At 36.5% G+C, this 18,557-nt stretch overlaps 2 protein-coding genes across 3 annotated transcripts; both read left to right on the top strand.

The window, feature by feature from the left end:
- The first annotated feature begins 799 nt into the window (after nt 1-799).
- On the top strand, nt 800-10,800 carry LOC120171920 (protein DETOXIFICATION 12-like). 2 transcript variants are annotated; one of them, XM_039179530.1, is made up of 7 exons: nt 800-1,084; nt 1,920-2,464; nt 2,552-2,638; nt 2,776-2,832; nt 3,020-3,258; nt 3,350-3,629; nt 10,790-10,800. In XM_039179530.1, coding segments are annotated over exons 1-7 (1,479 nt in total). In that variant the 5' UTR covers nt 800-814; the 3' UTR covers nt 10,791-10,800. The 2 variants fall into 2 exon arrangements, with proteins under 2 accessions (XP_039035461.1, XP_039035463.1); XM_039179532.1 differs by lacking the exon at nt 10,790-10,800 and adding an exon at nt 3,680-3,830 and having other exon boundaries at nt 3,350-3,555.
- On the top strand, nt 4,774-17,699 carry LOC120171912 (pentatricopeptide repeat-containing protein At1g22960, mitochondrial-like). Its single transcript, XM_039179521.1, is given in 4 exon segments — nt 4,774-5,221; nt 5,223-6,233; nt 6,235-7,228; nt 17,363-17,699. Coding segments are annotated over 3 exon segments (2,208 nt in total). The 5' UTR covers nt 4,774-4,894; the 3' UTR covers nt 7,105-7,228; nt 17,363-17,699.
- Nucleotides 17,700-18,557: the final 858 nt, after the last annotated feature.

Here is an 18,557-nt window from a genome sequence, read left to right as displayed (position 1 = left end):
GCAAGATTTTCGGTGATTGTGTTGATTGCGAGCTAAAGGCAATAAATTTATGGTGTCAAAGGGACCAATAAGAAGTTTGTTGGTTGAAATGTGTGGTGATCAGGTAATTGTTGAATTGCCAGAATGGCAATGGGCCATGCATTCCATAATGTGACAAAATTACATGGAAGTGGTCTACTCTTTAGCAATCACATAGATATAATGCTATTCAATAAATAGTTGTTTAAAGATGTACTGTAATATAAATTAAAATATTTAAATAATTAAATTTATTTTTAACTATTTTACATAATAAATATTTAATAAATGGAAGCTGTACTTAGATATTCATTAATACCAAGATAACTCATTTTTTATTTTTCTAAACATTGAGAGGTAAAAATTCATGAAAATATAGAATTTATAAATCTCAAAAATTGTGATTGTCGAATCAACCTATAAAAATATATTGCAGGAGAGTAAATAATGAAGAAATCAATAATATTCTAATGAAAATCTCTTATTATAATCTATTTTTGAATAATCTCTTATTATAATCTATTTTTGAATATTTTTTACAAAAATACTAACAGATAAATAAGTTAATATATATATATATATATATCTTCCCTCGCGCAACAGGGGTGGTGGATTATTACTAGTTTCCTCTGGTTTGCGTCCAGTTTGTCTGTTTGTTTACAATAAAAAGGATGTCACTTTCACGTGATGCAGGCCATTTCTAAACTTATAAAGCCAAACTCTGCCATCTCTCTATTGCGTCTCTCCAATTCCCTAAGCAAGGGCGGCTCTTTAAACTTAAAGAGAGGAAGGCATTATGGTAGACACGCAGGACAAGAAGATAATGGAAGAGAGTTTAATACCCAAATTAGAGAAGGAGAAGAGTAACCCCTGCTTATCATGGGCTGCTTTCGCCGGAGAAATAAAAAGGGTGGGCTACCTTGCGGGGCCTATGGTAGCGGTGACCATATCGCAGTACCTCTTGCAAGTTATATCAACGATGATGGTGGGTCATCTCGGTGAACTTGCTCTCTCTAGCTCTGCCATTGACATCTCTCTCGCCGGGGTCACCGGCTTCAGTCTTCTTGTAAGTCAATTTACATTTTGCTTCTACTTAATAAACTTGTCATTTTGATAGTGATTTTTAGAATTATAATGTCCTTGAATTCCACGTCTCTTTGTTTTTATGTTTCTAGTGTTTTACTAGGCAATTAGGTTTCCTCATTTAAGATGATTGTATCCAGTTAGAAGTACGATTCTGACTCAACCTAACCATACCCATATAGAGTTAATGAGTTCGGTCATGTGGAAATTCATGTCTACTTTTCATATTGTCTCTTTGTGGTTGGATCTATTGACTTCTAACCACATATTTTATATTTTATAAGTATTTTTTTAATGTTTTTGGATCTTTGGGGCTTATGTTGACTTTAAAATTCTTTGCTGTTCAGTTAATCCCTTGGGCAGCACGTATGTGTGTTGACAGAAATTCCTTTATGCTTATTCACTTGTAGTTATTCAGTCACTACAGTTTAACAAATTAAAGAAAAATTTAATGGATGGATGTCCCTTGTTCCCATATGTAATGGGGTAAGGGGAGGTAAGATAATAGGCTGCCTTCAACATTAGGTTGAGAGCAGCTTCCGTAAGAGACCTCCAAATTATGAAATACCCTCTATGGGACTCGATCCCACGACCTCAAGGTTAAGAACCTTGTGCTATACCAACTGAGCTGGATGGTTATTTCTTAACAAATTAAAGAAAGAAATATGATAATTGAATGATTGGTTTGCTGCTGAGTCTAGACCAGCTGACGAACTGAATTTGGATTTCTGGAATTGTCAGTTGTCACCACCACTATTACTATCTGAACTTACAGAATATCAACCAACTAAATTTTGTAATTTGTATGTGATTATCAGCTGGGTATGGCTTGTGCATTGGAAACTCTGTGTGGACAAGCTTATGGAGCTCAACAGTACCCAAAAGTAGGAATCCATACCTACACTGCTATATTTTGTTTGATCTTAGTTTGCATCCCTCTGTCCCTCCTATGGCTGTACATGGGAAGGCTACTTGTGTTCATTGGTCAAGATCCCTTAATTTCACTTGAAGCCGGTAAATTCATTGGGTGGCTTATCCCGGCGCTATTTGCGTATGCTACTTTTCAACCCCTTGTTCGCTACTTTCAAACACAAAGTTTGATCACTCCCATGCTCATATGCTCTTGTGCCAGTCTTTTAGTACATATACCTCTATGTTGGGCTCTGGTGTTCAAGTCTGGATTAGAAAATATAGGAGGAGCATTAGCAATTAGTATCTCAAACTGGTTAAATGTGATTTTCCTTGCACTTTATATGTGGTACTCTCCCGTCTGTGCAAAAACTCGTGTCCCCGTTACAATGGAATTATTCCAAGGAATTAGAGAGTTTTTCCGTTTCGCTATCCCTTCTGCTGTTATGATTTGGTACGTTATCTCCTCTTTTCCTCACCTGAATATATATGCCTAAGATGTTGAAGATCCGTAATGTCTTCTTTATTCAAACAATTGCAGCCTTGAGTGGTGGTCATTTGAGCTACTTATCCTGCTATCTGGGCTTTTACCACATCCAGAGCTGGAAACATCCGTCCTATCTGTGTGGTATGTTCATTTGCTATTGTTTTCGATCGATGCATCTGGTATCCTCCAATGCTTGATGGGTATTATAATTATATGATTTTTCTATTGCATCATATTGTAATTATTCTACTAATAAGCTTTTCAACTTTCCCAAACAGTCTCAACACCCTTGCAACACTTTATGCCATACCATATGGATTCGGTGCTGCAGCAAGGTATGCCCTGATATGCATGCACATACTTATTTTGACTTTATGCCATACCATATGGATTCGGTGCTGCAGCAAGGTATGCCCTGATATGCATGCACATACTTATTTTGTATTTCTTTACTGATTAAAATTTCAACTTTTTCAAGCCAAGTTTTTTAAACTTAGAATCATTTTTGGTTTGTATATATAGTACTAGAGTTTCCAATGAACTAGGGGCAGGGAAACCCCAAGCAGCGCGTTTAGCGGTGTATGCTACTATGGCTCTTACAGTTCTAGAGACCCTTATAGTTTCTGGAACCCTGATTGCAAGCCGACGTGTTTTCGGTTATGTTTATAGCAACGAGAAGGAAGTGGTGGATTATGTGACAACCATGGCTCCCTTTGTTTGTGTGTCTGTTATTCTGGACAGCTTACAGGGGGTTCTTTCAGGTTAAACTCGTTATCTTTTCGGTGAACAATGATTTTCAAGGAGATGAGTGTTATAGTGGTAGTATTACAAATGGTTGCATACTTGGATCAGGTATTGCAAGGGGATGTGGTTGGCAGCATATAGGTGCTTATGTCAACCTTGGAGCATTTTATCTAGTCGGCATCCCTGTCGCTGCCACCCTCGGCTTCTGGTTACAGTTGAAAGGGATTGGCCTGTGGCTCGGTATACAGTCCGGCGCTTTCACCCAAACAATTCTGTTCGCCATTGTTACAAGTTGCATAAACTGGGAAAAACAGGTTTGTCATCCATTCTCAAAATCTTTTATAACACCACAAATTAGCTTGATTAGTTATGTTCATGGCAAAGGTTAGTCGTCTTCAACTCATATATTTTATTTCCTGGTTTGGGCCCAAACTGCAGGCAAGTAAAGCAAGGGAAAGGCTATTCCAAGGAAGCTCATCAATAATAGAGAACGGAACCATGTAAGACTGCGGAATTTTATTACTATATGTACTATTGCTGCAGTAATAGAAACTACTGATTGAATAAAATTGTTTTTTTTTTTATCTTCCTCGTGCTCCCCTCAAGTAAAAATGATTTTTTTGGATAATTATGCGTGTATTATATTTAAAGAAAAAGTAACAAGTTGTTACAAGAAATATGAGTATAATACAAAAATTGATACTCGATACTTGATCAAGCTTAATTATACCTAATAAATATTATAATTTACGTAATACTCGAGTATCATACAAGAAACATAGTATCAAGCTTAATTTTCAAGTAATATGCCTAATAAATATTACAATTTAAATTCAATATTTAATTATTTAACATTTAATTTTCTATTTATGAAACAACAACTTAAACAATTAAATTACATGAAGTTTAATCAAATTAACCACATGATAAAATGTCTTGCGCAGATTAGCACACCCATGAGTATCAAGGCCAGGCTTATATGCTTAGGGTTTAGGCCACATAATAGATTTACAAAATAGATATAGTTGGTGATTGAATAATCTGTCGGTATCGATTAAATTAATAAAAATAATTGGTAAATATGAGAAAAGAAAAAAAAAACAAAATGAATTAAAAAAATGGAAAGAGAGAAAAAGGAGAAAATTAGAAGGAAAAAAAAATGAAACATGAGGGTTCGATGATAGTGTTAATCGACTTTAAGAGAAAAGAATAATCTGAATTAAATTAAATTTAATATAAATATTTTGAATCTAATTTAATAAAATATTTTATTTAAAATATAAATCTAAATAATAAATTTTTTATTTTTCTTAAAAATAAAATTCGAATTCAATAAGACTTTAAAACAAACCTTACCAAACATTAATGTTTACCATATGCTACAGTAATCTCTAACATAAAATAAAATAAGCCAAAAAAAATTAGAAAGAAAATGGAAAAATTGGCGTGCGGCCTGAGATTAGCCACCAAACCCAAACAGCGAGACTTGTGAACCTAGCCTACGCCGCCAATGGCAATTTCTCTAAACCCAAAACCCATTTCCGTCTCCTCCTCCTTTACTTCTATTGCCATTAACATCTCCTCAGATTGAAAGACACAGTGAGAGAGAGGATTGATAGTGTTGTGTTACAACAATCACCTTATGTATCCTCGATGACCCTTTGCATAAAAAGAGCTTCAAAATCTTTGGCCACCAGCGCCCCTCTCTGTCTCTCTTGCATGGTACGTTTCCTTTTCCCTTCCTCTTTCTCTCTTCTCCACAGCTTCCCTTCCCCAGCCCCCACCTCTCCCCTCGAACCCGACTCCTCCTCCTCCGAAACCCATTACAAACAACTCATCTTTAACACCATTGATGAAAAGCCCTGGGCATTTTGCAACACCAACTGGGTTTGCAATCAGTTCCATTCCATTATTGCCGATCCCCATTTGTTTATCAAAGTTCTTAATTTGATGAGAGAAAGACCCGGAATTGCTTTGAGGTTTCTTTAGGTGGGTCGAGATGCAACCCGGTGTTAAAAGATCTGAGCTTGTCTTCTCCGTTATGCTTGATATTTTGGTTGAGAATAATTTGATGAGATCAGCTTATTGGGTCATGGAAAGGGTCACTGCGTTTGATATGCATAGTATTGCTGATGTCTTGATTTGTGGCTACCTGAAATTTGAGGTTACGGTTAAGTTGCTTGATCTTTTATTGATGATTTATTCCAAGAAATTTATGCTTGATCATTGTTTGTGGATATTTGACAAGATGGTTAGAAATGGGTTGCGGCCGGATGTGAAGAACTGTAATAGGATTCTTGCTATGCTTAGGGATAAATCTCTTGTAGCTAAAGCAAGCGATGTGTATAGGATGATGAAGGAATTTGGGATTAAGCCAACTATTGTTACTTATAATACCTTGTTGGATTCCTTTTGCAAGGAAGGAGACGTGCAAAAAGCGATTGAACTCTTATCAGAAATGCAGACGGAACGGTGTTTTCCGAATGAGGTGACTTATAATGTTTTAATTAATGGTTTAACAAAGAATTACAAACTAGAGCAAGCTGAGGGACTTATTAGGGAGATGTTGAAATTGGGACTGGAAGTTTCTGCATACACATATAATCCTTTGATTTGTGGGTATTTTAAGAAAGGGTTGGTTGTTGAGGCCTTAAGCCTTAGGGAAGAGATGGCAAATAAAGGAGTTGATCATTCGGTGGCAACATATAATACATTCATGTGTGGCCTTTGCAGGTGGGGAAGAATGGATGATGCCAGACAGCAGTTCAATGATATGCTGAAGAGGAATATGATACCAGATGTCGTTTCATATAATACTCTAATGTATGGGTATTGTAGGGTAGGTAGCATTTGGGAGGCTTTTCTCTTGTTCGATGAGTTAAGATGTCGAGGCCTTGTTCCTACTGTTGTTACGTATAATACTCTCATTGATGGTCTATGTAGAGCGGGGGACCTGGACCTTGCTCGGTATCTCAAGGATACCATGATTGGTCAGGGGAATTTTCCCTGATGTTTTTACCTATACAATCTTGGTAAATGGATCCTACAATCTGGGCAATCTATCTGCAGCGAGGGATCTGTTCAATGAGATGTTGCATAATGGTTTGGAGCCTGATCGATTTGCATATACAACTCAAATAGTAGGTGAATTGAAGCTTGGTCATCCTGCAAGAGCATTTAGTATAGAAGAACAAATGGTAGCAAAGGAATTACCACCTGATGTAATCAGCTATAATGTTTTTGTGCATTGGCATTCCAAATTGTGTGATCTCAAAGAAGCCTGTAAATTGTTGCACAAGATGATTAGAATTGGTCTTCTTCCAGATCATGTAACATACACTACCATCATTCATGCTTACCTAGAAAGTGGGCAACTGAGGAAAGCTAGAGAAATGTTCCACGAGATGCTGAGCAATGGCTTATCCCCGTCAGTAGTAACTTACACTGTTTTAATTCATGGACATGCTGCCAAGGGTTTTTTAGCATTGGCATTTATGTATTTCTCAGACATGCAGGAGAAAGGTGTTCTGCCAAATGTTATAACCTACAATGCTATGATAAACGGCCTTTGCAAAGTGAGGAGAATAGGTCAAGCTTACAAGTTTTTTGCTGAGATGGAAGCAAAAGGAATGCTTCCTAATAAGTATAGCTACACTATATTAATAAATGAGAACTGCGACATTGGAAATTGGCAAGAGTCCTTGAGATTGTACCAAGAAATGCTAGATAGACAAATTCTGCCTGATCCTTGTACACACAGTGCACTCTTGAAGCAACTTGACAAGGACTGTAATTTGCATGCAGTTCGTCACCTAGAGACTTTAATTCTAGAATGTAAAGAAGCTTACAGTGTTGAGACTTGATATAGCCTTTAAGAGGGTTCTGGATTTCCCATGTAGATGGTGAGATCGATGCATACTTGGTTTTGGAGAATTGTCGCATTTAATTTAAAGTGACCAAGGATCATTATCTAAATACCATTGGGCAGTGTCGCAACCGTCTTTCGGTTGGGCTCCGGAATTGGGCTTCGACTTGAAAAATGTGGATTGGAGTCGTCACCGATCATTTATTTAAAGATAAATGGGTTGATCGGATACCCTATTTCTTACCTGATCTGCGTCTACCAGAAATATGTCGGGCTCGGGAGTCGGTTACGGTCAAGGAAGGATTAACACCCTTGAACCGCCTTTCGGTACTACGTAATTTCCAGTTGTCTTAATTAAGAAAAATAACAAGTTAAATTAAAAGATAAAAATGATCCAAAATTACTTACCTTTGACGGATTTACAATATACCTTAAAAGTCAAAATATGGGTTAGAAGAGATGAATAAATGATAATAAGGTTAAACAAATAAAATAAGGAGATTAAGTAAGAATAAGTAAATATAAAATGAATAGAATATAAATAAAAAACAATAACACTAATATATGCACAACAAACAACTAAATAAAATAAATGATAATGCAAATAAATAAATAAAACAAGTAAAAATATAAAAACAAAAATATAGGATAAATATAAAAATAGATAATAAATGAGTAATATAAAAAAGTAAAACATATATATATATATATATATATAAGTAATATAATAAAAAAAAGAAAATCAAAAGTAATACGATATATACATCAAAATAGAAAATATAATATAATATATATATATTATATATATATATAATAACACTAATAAAAAAACATATATACATATATAATAAAATTAATATAAAGCATATGTATATATACAAGAATAATAAAGTAGGAAAAAAATGATTTAGGGGGAGAATTAAATATTTTAAAAAAATGAAACGCCTCGGGGTGGATCTAGGTTCGCAAACTTCGAAATCCCACCCCTTTTTAGTTATCGGCGCAACCCACGTTTTGGGTTATTCGAACCAAATCTCAAGAAAATAACGTGCACATGCGAGAAATGAACGAACCAATGTAAAAAAAGATGCTACCTTTTTTTCCTTTTCGAATCGTTTACAACAACTTTGTCTTTGTATTTTCCGTGCTTTCCTCTGTGTTTTGTGTGTAAATCGTGTCTGTCAATCGTGTGTTACAATAGTGAGCTACAATGACTATTTATAGTGCTTGTGGATCCTATCTTTAGGAGTTTAAAACATAGCAAAATTCTATCCTATTGATAGGGCAAAGATGAAAGACACACTTTTCGTTCGGTGGATGGAGTTGAAAATTGACTCTGATGTTTCAATAACCATGTCGAATTGAGTTACGGATGACTCCTCCGTCGTGAAGTCGAGTTCATCTGGAAGCTTCTGAGCACTATATCATTCGTCGTGAAGTTGGAATCGAACTCAAAGCTTTTGGCGAGTGGTCTTTGAATCGTCTTCTGGATCAAGATACTTCGTCGTGAAGGTGAAACTTGACCTGAAGACTTCGGTGTTGATGCGTTACAGATGACTCATTCGTCGTGAAGTTGGGTCAATCTGTTTGTGAAATTGGAATCGTATAGGGCCCCTTCGTCGTGAAGTTGAGCCTGAAATTGGATATCCTTCGCCATGAAGTTGAAATCCAAATATTGTTCCGAGTCCAATATCCTCGCTGTGAAGTTGAAATTGGTTTGGAACTGGGAAATTGTTGTTGACAGTCAGTCGCCCCTTTGCTGAAGTTGAGCTTGTGCTGTCTCGAGTCTAATATCCTTCGTTGTGAAGATGAAATTGACTCTGAACGAAATCTTGTTGACAATCAGCCGTCCCTTCGTTGTGAAGTTGAACTTTGTTGTCTCGAGTCCAATCCTTCGCTACGAAGTTGAAATTGGCTCTGAAATTTGAAAAATGTTTGTTGACAACCAGCCGTCCCTTCGTTATGAAGTTGAACTTGTGTTGTCTCGAGTGGCACGATATCCTCCGTCGTGGAGTTGAAATCGCGGATGAAACTGAAAAGTTGTTCATTGACAACCAGCCGTCCCTTCGTGTGAAGTTGAACTTGTTGTCTCGGGTAGCACGATATCCTCCGTCGTGGAGTTGAAATCGGCTCTGGAATTGGGAAATTGTTTGTTGACAACCAGCCGTCCCTTCGCTGTGAAGTTGAACTTGTGTTGTCTCGAGTCCAATATCCTTCGCTGTGAAGTTGAGATTGGCTCCGAAATTGCTTGTCGACAGTCAGCCGCCCCTTCGCTGTGAAGTTGAGCTTGTGCTGTCTTGGGTCCAATATCCTTCGCTGTGAAGTTGAAATTGGCCCTGAAACTGGGAAATTGTTTGTTGACAACCAGCCGTCCCTTCGCTGTGAAGTTGAACTTGTGTTGTCTCGAGTCCAATATCCTTCGCTGTGAAGTTGAGATTGGCTCCGAAATTGCTTGTCGACAGTCAGCCGCCCCTTCGCTGTGAAGTTGAGCTTGTGCTGTCTTGGGTCTAATATCCTTCGCTGTGAAGTTGAAATTGGCCCTGAAACTGGGAAATTATTGTTGACAACCAGTCGTTCCTTCGTTGTGAAGTTGAACTTGTGTTGTCTCGAGTTCAATATCCTTCGCTGTGAAGTTGAAATTGGCTCTGAGATTGGGAAGTTGTTGTTGACAAGCAGCGGTCCCTTCGTCGTGAAGTTGAACTTGCATTGTCTGGAGTCTAATATCCTTCATTGTGAAGTTGAAATTGGCTCTGAGATTGGGAAGTTGTTGTTGACAAGCAGCGGTCCCTTCGTCGTGAAGTTGAACTTGCGTTGTCTGAAGTCCAATATCCTTCGTTGTGAAGTTGAAATTGGCTCTGAAATGAGAAGTTGTTTGTTGACAACCAGCCGTCCCTTCGTTGTGAAGTTGAACTGCGTTGTCTCGAGTGCCACAATATCCTCCGTCGTGGAGTTGAAATCGCGGATGGCCCCTTCGTTGTGAAGTTGAACCTTGACTTGAATATCCTTTGTCGTTAAGTTGAAATCCAAGTATTTTATGTTGCGGGTGGACACAATTCCCTTCGCCGTGAAGTTGAAACCGTAGAGACCCTTTATTGTGAAGTTTGGCTTCGAGCTAGATATCTTTCGTCGTGAAGTTGAAATCCACTCTCGAGCAAATTGTGTCGCTTTGAGTCATATCCTTCGCCGCGAAGTTGAAATTGACTCTAGCTAAAACCTGAAAAAGTTATGCATATTGTGCTATGTATGCAATGCTCTTAGGTGTGCCTAAATGTATATGCAACATATGTTATCTTGGGGCTCTGGAGAGAAATCTCGATCTCCAGTTGCCTGTCTGGAATCTTGATTCTTGAATCTTCAAATTTTGATCCCTGATCTTGAATTCTTCAAATGTTCAAATCTGATGTGCACATTCTATTTTTGATTTGAGAAATGCTTCTCGACCATTTCAAGTATGTGCCTGAGCTGAGTGTAACGGTTCAGATGATGCTTCAAAAGAAGTTGTCTTGAAAGAGATAGAATTTGTTTCAAGGGAAACGATCTCAAAGATATCTGTTGTTTCATGAGAAACGGTCTCAAGGGAAACAAAATTATGTCTTAAGGGAAATAAATTTGAAGATTTTGTGTTTCAAGAGTAACTGTCTCAAAGGAGACAAAATTTGTTTCAAGAGAAACTGTCTCAAGAGAGACAAAACTTAGTTCCAAGGGAAACTGTCTCAAGAGAGACAAAATTTTGTTTCAAGGGAAATTATCTCAAGAGAGACGAAAATTTATTTCAAGAGAAATGTTTCCAATGTTTATGTTTCAAGAGAAGCTGTCTCAAGGGAGACAAAATTTGTTTAAAGGGAAACTGTCTCAAGAGAGACAAAACTCTTCTAGTGAAAACGGTCTCAAGCGAGACAAATCTTGTTTTAAGAAAAACAATCATGAGTGAAATAAATCTTCTTTCGAGTAAAACAGTCCGAAGTGAGACAAAATCTGTTTTAAAAAAGCAATCTCAAGTGAGATAATCATCTGCATTAAATGAGACTGTCTCAAGCGAGACAGAATTTATATTGGAAATGTTGAATCTGAAAATGAATGTTTTTCTTTTTATCTGTCGAGTTGGTTGAAGTGTAGCTTCTTGCTGCTGAGCTAAACAACCGATATCAATTTGTAAAGGTGCTTTTGAATCGAGTATCCTTCATCTTGAAGTCAAAACTTGACTCTAAAAGCTGCAAAAATTGTGTATGTGGGAAAAAATGACAAATATGATGTTATAAAATGTATGCATAAGATGCATGTAACATGAATTGGTTATGTTTTATCTCCTGAAAAAGGTCTGATAATTTGCATTAGGATGTTGAATCCCCAAAGATGCCCCAATATCCAAAAATGCCCCAATATTTGATGTTGAATCTTCAAAGATGCCCCAAATGTTCCTCATTTCTTGCTTCAACATTGATTCTGAGCATGTGTTTTGTGTCTAAGAGTCACATGTCATTTACCAAGATTCACTCTAGAGAGACTGTCTTGTTTGGAAAAAAAATGTTTTTCTTTCTCTTTTATTTTCAAAGTCATGAAAATATCAATTAAAAGAGTTTCAAAAATGTTTAATCTCAAGTTTTAAAAATATTGCCCCTATCACGGTTTTACAATTGAGACGAATCATAAAACTAGAGTTCATCGGATATCAAAGAATTAATTACAATGTTAATCCTTCAATAAATTATAGCTATTTGACAACTGCCAAGATCCAAGCTATCTTTGGGAGATAGTCAAGTAAGGAAAGGATAAAAAGTCTCAGGTTATTGTGTTTGGTCAAAGGTTTGGCATTTGATGCTCAAAGGTTTGACATTGGATGCTCAAAAGATTGATGGGGTAGCTTGCATGCTCCTCTGCTGGAAGTGTTCCCTGACTCCCAACCTTTGTTGTCACACTCGGATTGTGCGATGCCTTATCAAGGAATTTACGTGATCGCCTCAGTTGCACAATTTTTATATTCGAGCCACCTTTTCAGGTTTTCAACTCGAACCGTTATTCAGGATTTACGTCTTGAACCCCCATTTGTTATTTTTTCTGCCATGCATTAATTACATTGTTTTTTTGCAAACAAAGATTAATCCTGATGGGCGGGATGAAATCTGAAGATAGTCTCTTCTGTTTAGAAATCCATGTATGATTAGAAGGGACTTTTAAGGCACGTAATGTAGGCCAAGGCTCATGGTTATGAAAGAAAATGATAAATAGGCCCAAACAAGTGTTTTAGGGTGTTGAACCAAGGATCAATTCATTCTGATGCCTTCAATCCTATCTTGCTCAATTTGGATCTGCTCATATGTGTTTCTCTGGATTTTCTCTGGATGTTCCATGATCTTCGAGTGAAGTGATTCAGAGATTCGGGAATGATTGTGCTTGATCAATCTTATAGTTTGAAGCTTGATGTGCCATTTGTCTTTAGGGAATCTTTGCATGTGCTTTTTGTCCCTTTTTCTTTTTGATTTTTGCTCTTTTTTCCTTTTGTTCTTGTTTCTCTTTTTCTTTGTTTTTTTTTGCTTTTTTGCTTCTTTTCTTTTTTGTTCTTGATTGGATCTTCGCACTTGCCATTTGGTCCACCTTTTGGTGTCTCCTTTTGATTGATGTCTTCACTCATGTGAGCAGATTTCTTCCACCTTGCCCCCCAATGTGGAGGGTGATCCTTGGTTAGGGTTGAATCAGAAGAAAAATACTACAGGCTCAAAAGGGGACACAAGGGATATATATTTTCTCCTGTTGTAAAGGGATAAAGAAAGAAAGTTGTTCATCATTTCATACATGGAAGTCCTCACAGAAGAGGTATCCCCAGGGGGATAGATTTTCAGGATTAATTTCATTCACATGAAAATAGTGTAGTTAATGCGTGATAGAATTATTTCGAATGAATTGTTTTTTTTTTTGCTCCTTGCTCCCAACATATCTCAATGTTCAGGCTCCCGGCGAGATGCCCCAAATTGTGTCTTAGAAGAATGCTCATGTTCAAATGAACAACTCAATGCCTTGGGTATTAAAATGTCAATTTTGAGTCTAATGGTGTGACTTTATTTGAGTCAAAGAAAGGTATGGGTGTATCAAAAAGATAAAGACAATGTTCAAGAATTTCAAAGGGAAGTTATGTCAAAATTTGGTCTTTTTGGTAATGATTAAGGTATTTCATTTTGGGGTTTGAGACATGATAAGAAAGGTCTAATCTTGTCATATGTCAAAAATCTATAATTCTTGAAGAGTTAAAAGAATCCTTAATTCATTTAATATTCGAAGAACTAAAGATTAAAATTTGTTCAATTGCTCCACCTTAGAAAGTAGCATAAATTCAATCGTTTAAAAGATTAAGAAAACATGAAATATCAGTGACGTGTTCAAACAAAACAATCCTCTAAGTGCAAATGGTATATGCCATGCCCCCTTCTTCGGCTGTCAATGCCCCTGAATCCATCATGTTTTGGATCTTGCACTTCAGCGCCTTATAGTTCTCAAAGGAATGTTTGGAGCATCCTATGTGGCAACTACAAATAGCTTCAACATTGTAGCCCTTAGGATATGTGGAATTTTTTCTCAGATCATCTTGGCAGGTTTAGTCGTACAACCATCTGATTGGGCTCCCATTGTATTATTTTCAGTTTTTTTTTTCTTTAAGATTACAATCTTGCTTCCATGTGGTTAAATCCACTTCATCGAATCTTCTAGGAAGAAATTTCATGAAAATGCTTAAAAATATATATGAAGATGCAAAAATGCATGAAATGTTCGAGGCATTGATCCAAGAAATGTGCTTGTTATTATGAATAATCCTTATTGGGGACAAAAATGTTTTATCTTTTAAGAGACAAAATATCCTGACAGCTTCTGACATGTTGACTAGTCTTCTGCTTTCATCTTTCACCGGTTGAATAACCTGTCGAACCGCTCCGGCCTCTCTGGATGAACCGTGAAAATGTTGAGTTGTTTTTCGTACTGGTCCAGAAGTCTCGAATGATCGCATCTCGAGCATTTACTTTTGTTGAGCCTGTTCCCAACGAATTCGTCATTGGAGCCCTTAATTGATAGGAACTATGTGAAGTTCATTAATCTGTTTGAATTCGCCAGCAATGGTCTCCAATTTCAGCTATTATTTTGCCATTGTCGTGTTCAAAGGGACTTCCAAGATACATAACCTTCATCCTGCCCCTGTAACCTCTGCCAGTCAGTTCTTCAAAGATAAGCTTTCATTGTGCTTGATGTAGACCTGGTTCATTCTGAGTCATTTATAATGCAGCAGAGTGATATACTCTTCAATTGTGGGCACCACGTCTTCTGGATTGAATGTGACACATAGTCGCCTTGTAGACTATCCTCTGTATTTTCATCTCTTGTATTACAACACCTTTGTCCATGGATTCAGATTATTCGAGTTTTAACAAACACGTTTTAGTGGATCAATGACCTCTTTTGAATGATGCAAGTGATGAAAATAAAATAAAATAAAATAAAGATGAAAAGAGTTAGTGAGGTGAAAAATAATAAAAAAATGATCATAAAAATGAAAGTCCTACCCCACATGATATCTACCTCACATGCTTATTATTCCTACCCGAACATGATCTCTATCCCGCAAGTTGATTTTGAACAAGTCCTAACCGCATAAATTTCTAGTTCGCATGCTTTGAACATAAAGTAAACTAGGAAATAATTCCGGCATCCTAGGGTTTGGAATGAGGTTTTAGGGTAGGCTCTAATTCTTCAAAGTCTCTCGGGTTGCCCCATTGGGCTTGCCAGACCCTTAGTCCTAAACCCATCACAGACTTGTGTGGACTAAGTTAAACTCGAGAGGACACATTCCCTTATGCCCGTATGGTGAATAAATTCACACGAAGACATAAGGTATATGAATCCCGAAGGCTACTTGCTAGGCCCGCACGGTGAATAATTCACACGAAGGCGTCGCTTTCACCCCCACTTAAATAGGTTCGGAGCTCGGGTATAGAGCCTTAGATGAAAAAAGACTTTAAGTGTTGAAATCATTGAGAAAACGGTTAGTACAATATTTACTCGAAAAAAATATAATCAAAAGTAAGCAATAAGGATCGAAATGTTACCTTAAAATTTAAACTTACCCTTTTCGTTAAAAAGACAACTGAAAATTACCTTAGCCTGACTCACTTGAAAGTCCCCAGCGGAGTCGCCAAGCTGTCGCAACCGTCTTTCGGTTGGGCCCCGGAATTGGGCTTCGACTTGAAAAATGTGGATTGGAGTCGCCACCGATCATTTATTTAAAGATAAATGGGTTGATCGGATACCCTATTTCTACATGATCTGTCTTACCAGAAATATGTCGGGCTCGGGAGTCGGTTACGGTCAAGGAAGGATTAGCACCCTTGAACCGCCCTTTCGGTACTATGTAATTTCCAGTTGTCTTAATTAAGAAAAATAACAAGTTAAATTAAAAGATAAAATAATGATCCAAATTACTTACATTTGACGATTTACAAATATACCCTTTAAAAGTCAAATAGGGGTTAGAAGAGATGAATAAATGATAAATAAAGTAAAACAAATAAAATAAGGAGATTAAGTAAGAAATAAGTAAATATAAAATGAATAGAATATATAAAATAAAAACAATAACACTAATATATGCACAACAAACAACTAAATAAAATAAAATGATAATGCAAATAATAAATAAAACAAGTAAAAGATATAAAACAAAATATAGGATAAATATAAAAATAGATAAATAAATGAGTAAAATATATAAAAAAGTAAAAGCATATATATATAAGTAAAATAATAATAATATAAAAGAAAATCAAAAGTAATATACGTATATACATGCAAAATAGGAAATATAAATATATATATATATATAATAACACTAATAAAAAAACATATATCATATATAATAAAATTAATAGAAAGTAATATGTATATATAACAAGAATAATAAAGTAGGAAAAAAATGATTTAGGGGGAGAATTAAATATTTTAAAAAATGAACACGCCTCGGGGGTGGATCTAGGTTCGAAACTTCGAAATCCCACCCCTTTTTAGTCACGGCAAACCCACGTTTTGGGTTATTCGAACCAAATCTCAAGAAAATAACGTGCACATGCGAGAAATGAACGAACCAATGTAAAAAAAGATGCTACCTTTTATTTCCTTTTCGAATCGTTTACAACAACTTTGTCTTTGTATTTTCCGTGCTTTCCTCTGTGTTTTGTGTGTAAATCGTGTCTGTCAATCGTGTGTTACAATAGTGAGCTACATTTTCCGTGCTTCCTCTGTGTTTTGTGTGTAAATCTGTCTGTCAATCGTGGTTACAATAGTGAGCTACAATGGCTATTTATAGTGCTTGTGGATCCTATCTTTAGGATTTAAAACATAGCAAAATTCTATCCTATTTTAGGAGTTGAATCCTAGCAGAATTCTATCCTATTTTTGAGAGTTTGAATCCTAGTAGGACGAAAAATGTGTGTTGACATGCAGGTAAGCTTCACATGCTTCTCTCTCATTACTATTATTTTTTGTGCGGGAGGAAGGGGTGAGTGGGTTTACAGTGTATGATATGCTCCATGTATAGTTGTTGAGTTATTATTATTTTTTGATAGGAATAGGAGGTCTCATTAAAAACCTCCCTCATAGTTGGCTCTTGTGTAAGAGGCAACTAGCGGAAGGAGGAAAAGAGTACCTCATTATATTAAAACCATGTTTACATAGATTACAGCTTCTAAATAAACTGTCCGAAATAAAATACAAAAAAATGACATCAAAATCCAGTCAACTGCTGTTTTACAATCTGTCTCAAGGATTAGTCTTCCCTTCAGAGCCCATTCGGAAGAATGAATAGATCAATCCCTTTTAATAGCTTTTAGCTCAGCTAACATAGAGGACCAGGTCCCACCGCAAAAAAAAAAGTATATAAAGTAGAACAATCCGAATCTTTCAAGACTCCTCCAATACCTCCCTGCAGCCCATCACCTCTTACCGCACCATCAACATTGAATTTAAAGAAATTCGAAGGAGGCAATCTTTCAAGACTCCTCCAATACCTCCCTGCAGCCCATCACCTCTTACCGCACCATCAACATTGAATTTAAAGAAATTCGAAGGAGGCGGAGACCAGTTAAGAACCTTCTCCTTATTGTAGGATTTTATAGGCAAATTGTCTGCAAGCAATGGATCCCCTACTAGTAGGTCAACTTGAATATTAACATGAGGAAATTGAGTTATTATTAATTTAACAATTTTACTTATGCTGTTTATAGGTTGGATTTGGAGCAGAGCCACATCTTCTCAGGCAGCTGAGTATACAGATCTCCTTGTTATCCTCTTCTTGGGAGTTCTTGGGACCAGTACTTGGATATAATATTACACACTAAAAGTCAACAACAGGTATACAGATGAATTTAGTACTGTGTCAAGTTGTTTCAAATAAAATTTCTGATAAAATGTATTTATTTCATTCTTTCAATATTTTTGAGAAATGGGAAAAGTGTGATCGGAGATGGGGTGAGGGCTCTTTTTGTAATATTGTAATGGCCATTGTCAAATTTTGATAGTCCCCCCCCCCAAAAAAAAAAATTCAATTGGTTGTAAATCATTAATAAGAAGTTTCTACCTAGCTTTTATATTTTGACTCACATTGTTTGGTAGGGGTGGGCTGAGGAGCAAACATACTAAGAAATAAATTGGTTGGAGTTTTAAATGGAATTACCTTTTATAATAGTATTCTAGGAAACCACGGAACATGATGAGTTTCTGTTAATAGGTTGCATGGAAATAAATTGGTTTTAGTGTCTTTTCACAGCTCTGGGTCATGCTATTTGGGATTTAACTTGTTTTAGACCTTTTGTAGTTGGTGGTTTTGATTCCACAAGAATCTTCCATACTAATAGTCTGTTTTCCCCTCTTCTGTTTCAAATTTAGTTTATATTGACTATCATATTTCTAGTCATCTATTACAAGGATCCAGTCCCTATGTCGGTCTACCGTAGTGATTAGAAGCATTGTCAGTGCATGCACCTTAGAACAAGACAGCAGAAGTGCTTAAGCTATTTTGGGGGCTGAGTTGCATTTTGATTAGAACACAGGCTTGGGTGCCTAAGTGACTTTTTTGTTTGCCCTTTAGGTTATAGAGCATTAAGACTATCATCTCGGTCTACAGTCCGATTCTTCAACTATATTTATCTAGTATATTATCACTGTCAATAATGGGACCTTCCGGATGGTAGAAGCAGTTGAAAATCTGTTATAATAGTTTTGATATTTGGGTTAAGTTGCTGTTATTACTTTCCATGTTAGTTTAGGAGCAAAACCATTCTGATACAGAGCCAACCATATCCACTACCCAAGCATGTAGGCTTGGTTCCTCTGGTTGTCACAATTTGTGAATTGTTGGTTCCAGTTTATCCACTTTGATGGACCGTTGCAATGGGATTTGGCAGTTGCCATTCCTTTAAA

The sequence above is a fragment of the Hibiscus syriacus genome, unplaced genomic scaffold (assembly GCF_006381635.1).
Source record: "Hibiscus syriacus cultivar Baekdansim isolate YM2019G1 unplaced genomic scaffold, ASM638163v2 tig00003041_pilon, whole genome shotgun sequence".
NCBI lineage: Eukaryota > Viridiplantae > Streptophyta > Magnoliopsida > Malvales > Malvaceae > Hibiscus > Hibiscus syriacus.
Note: the sequence above shows the minus strand (reverse complement) of the source record. Positions and strands in the feature narration are given on the sequence as shown.

What these genes read in the sequence shown, in the direction of transcription:
- LOC120171920 (XM_039179530.1), top strand. Translation starts at nt 815, where the DNA reads ATGGTAGACACGCAGGACAAGAAGATAATGGAAGAGAGTTTAATACCC. An exon ending in TCACCGGCTTCAGTCTTCTT is followed by an intron (nt 1,085 to 1,919) that starts GTAAGTCAATTT and finishes TGTGATTATCAG; the next exon opens with CTGGGTATGGCTTGTGCATT. An exon ending in ACATCCGTCCTATCTGTGTG is followed by an intron (nt 2,639 to 2,775) that starts GTATGTTCATTT and finishes TTTCCCAAACAG; the next exon opens with TCTCAACACCCTTGCAACAC.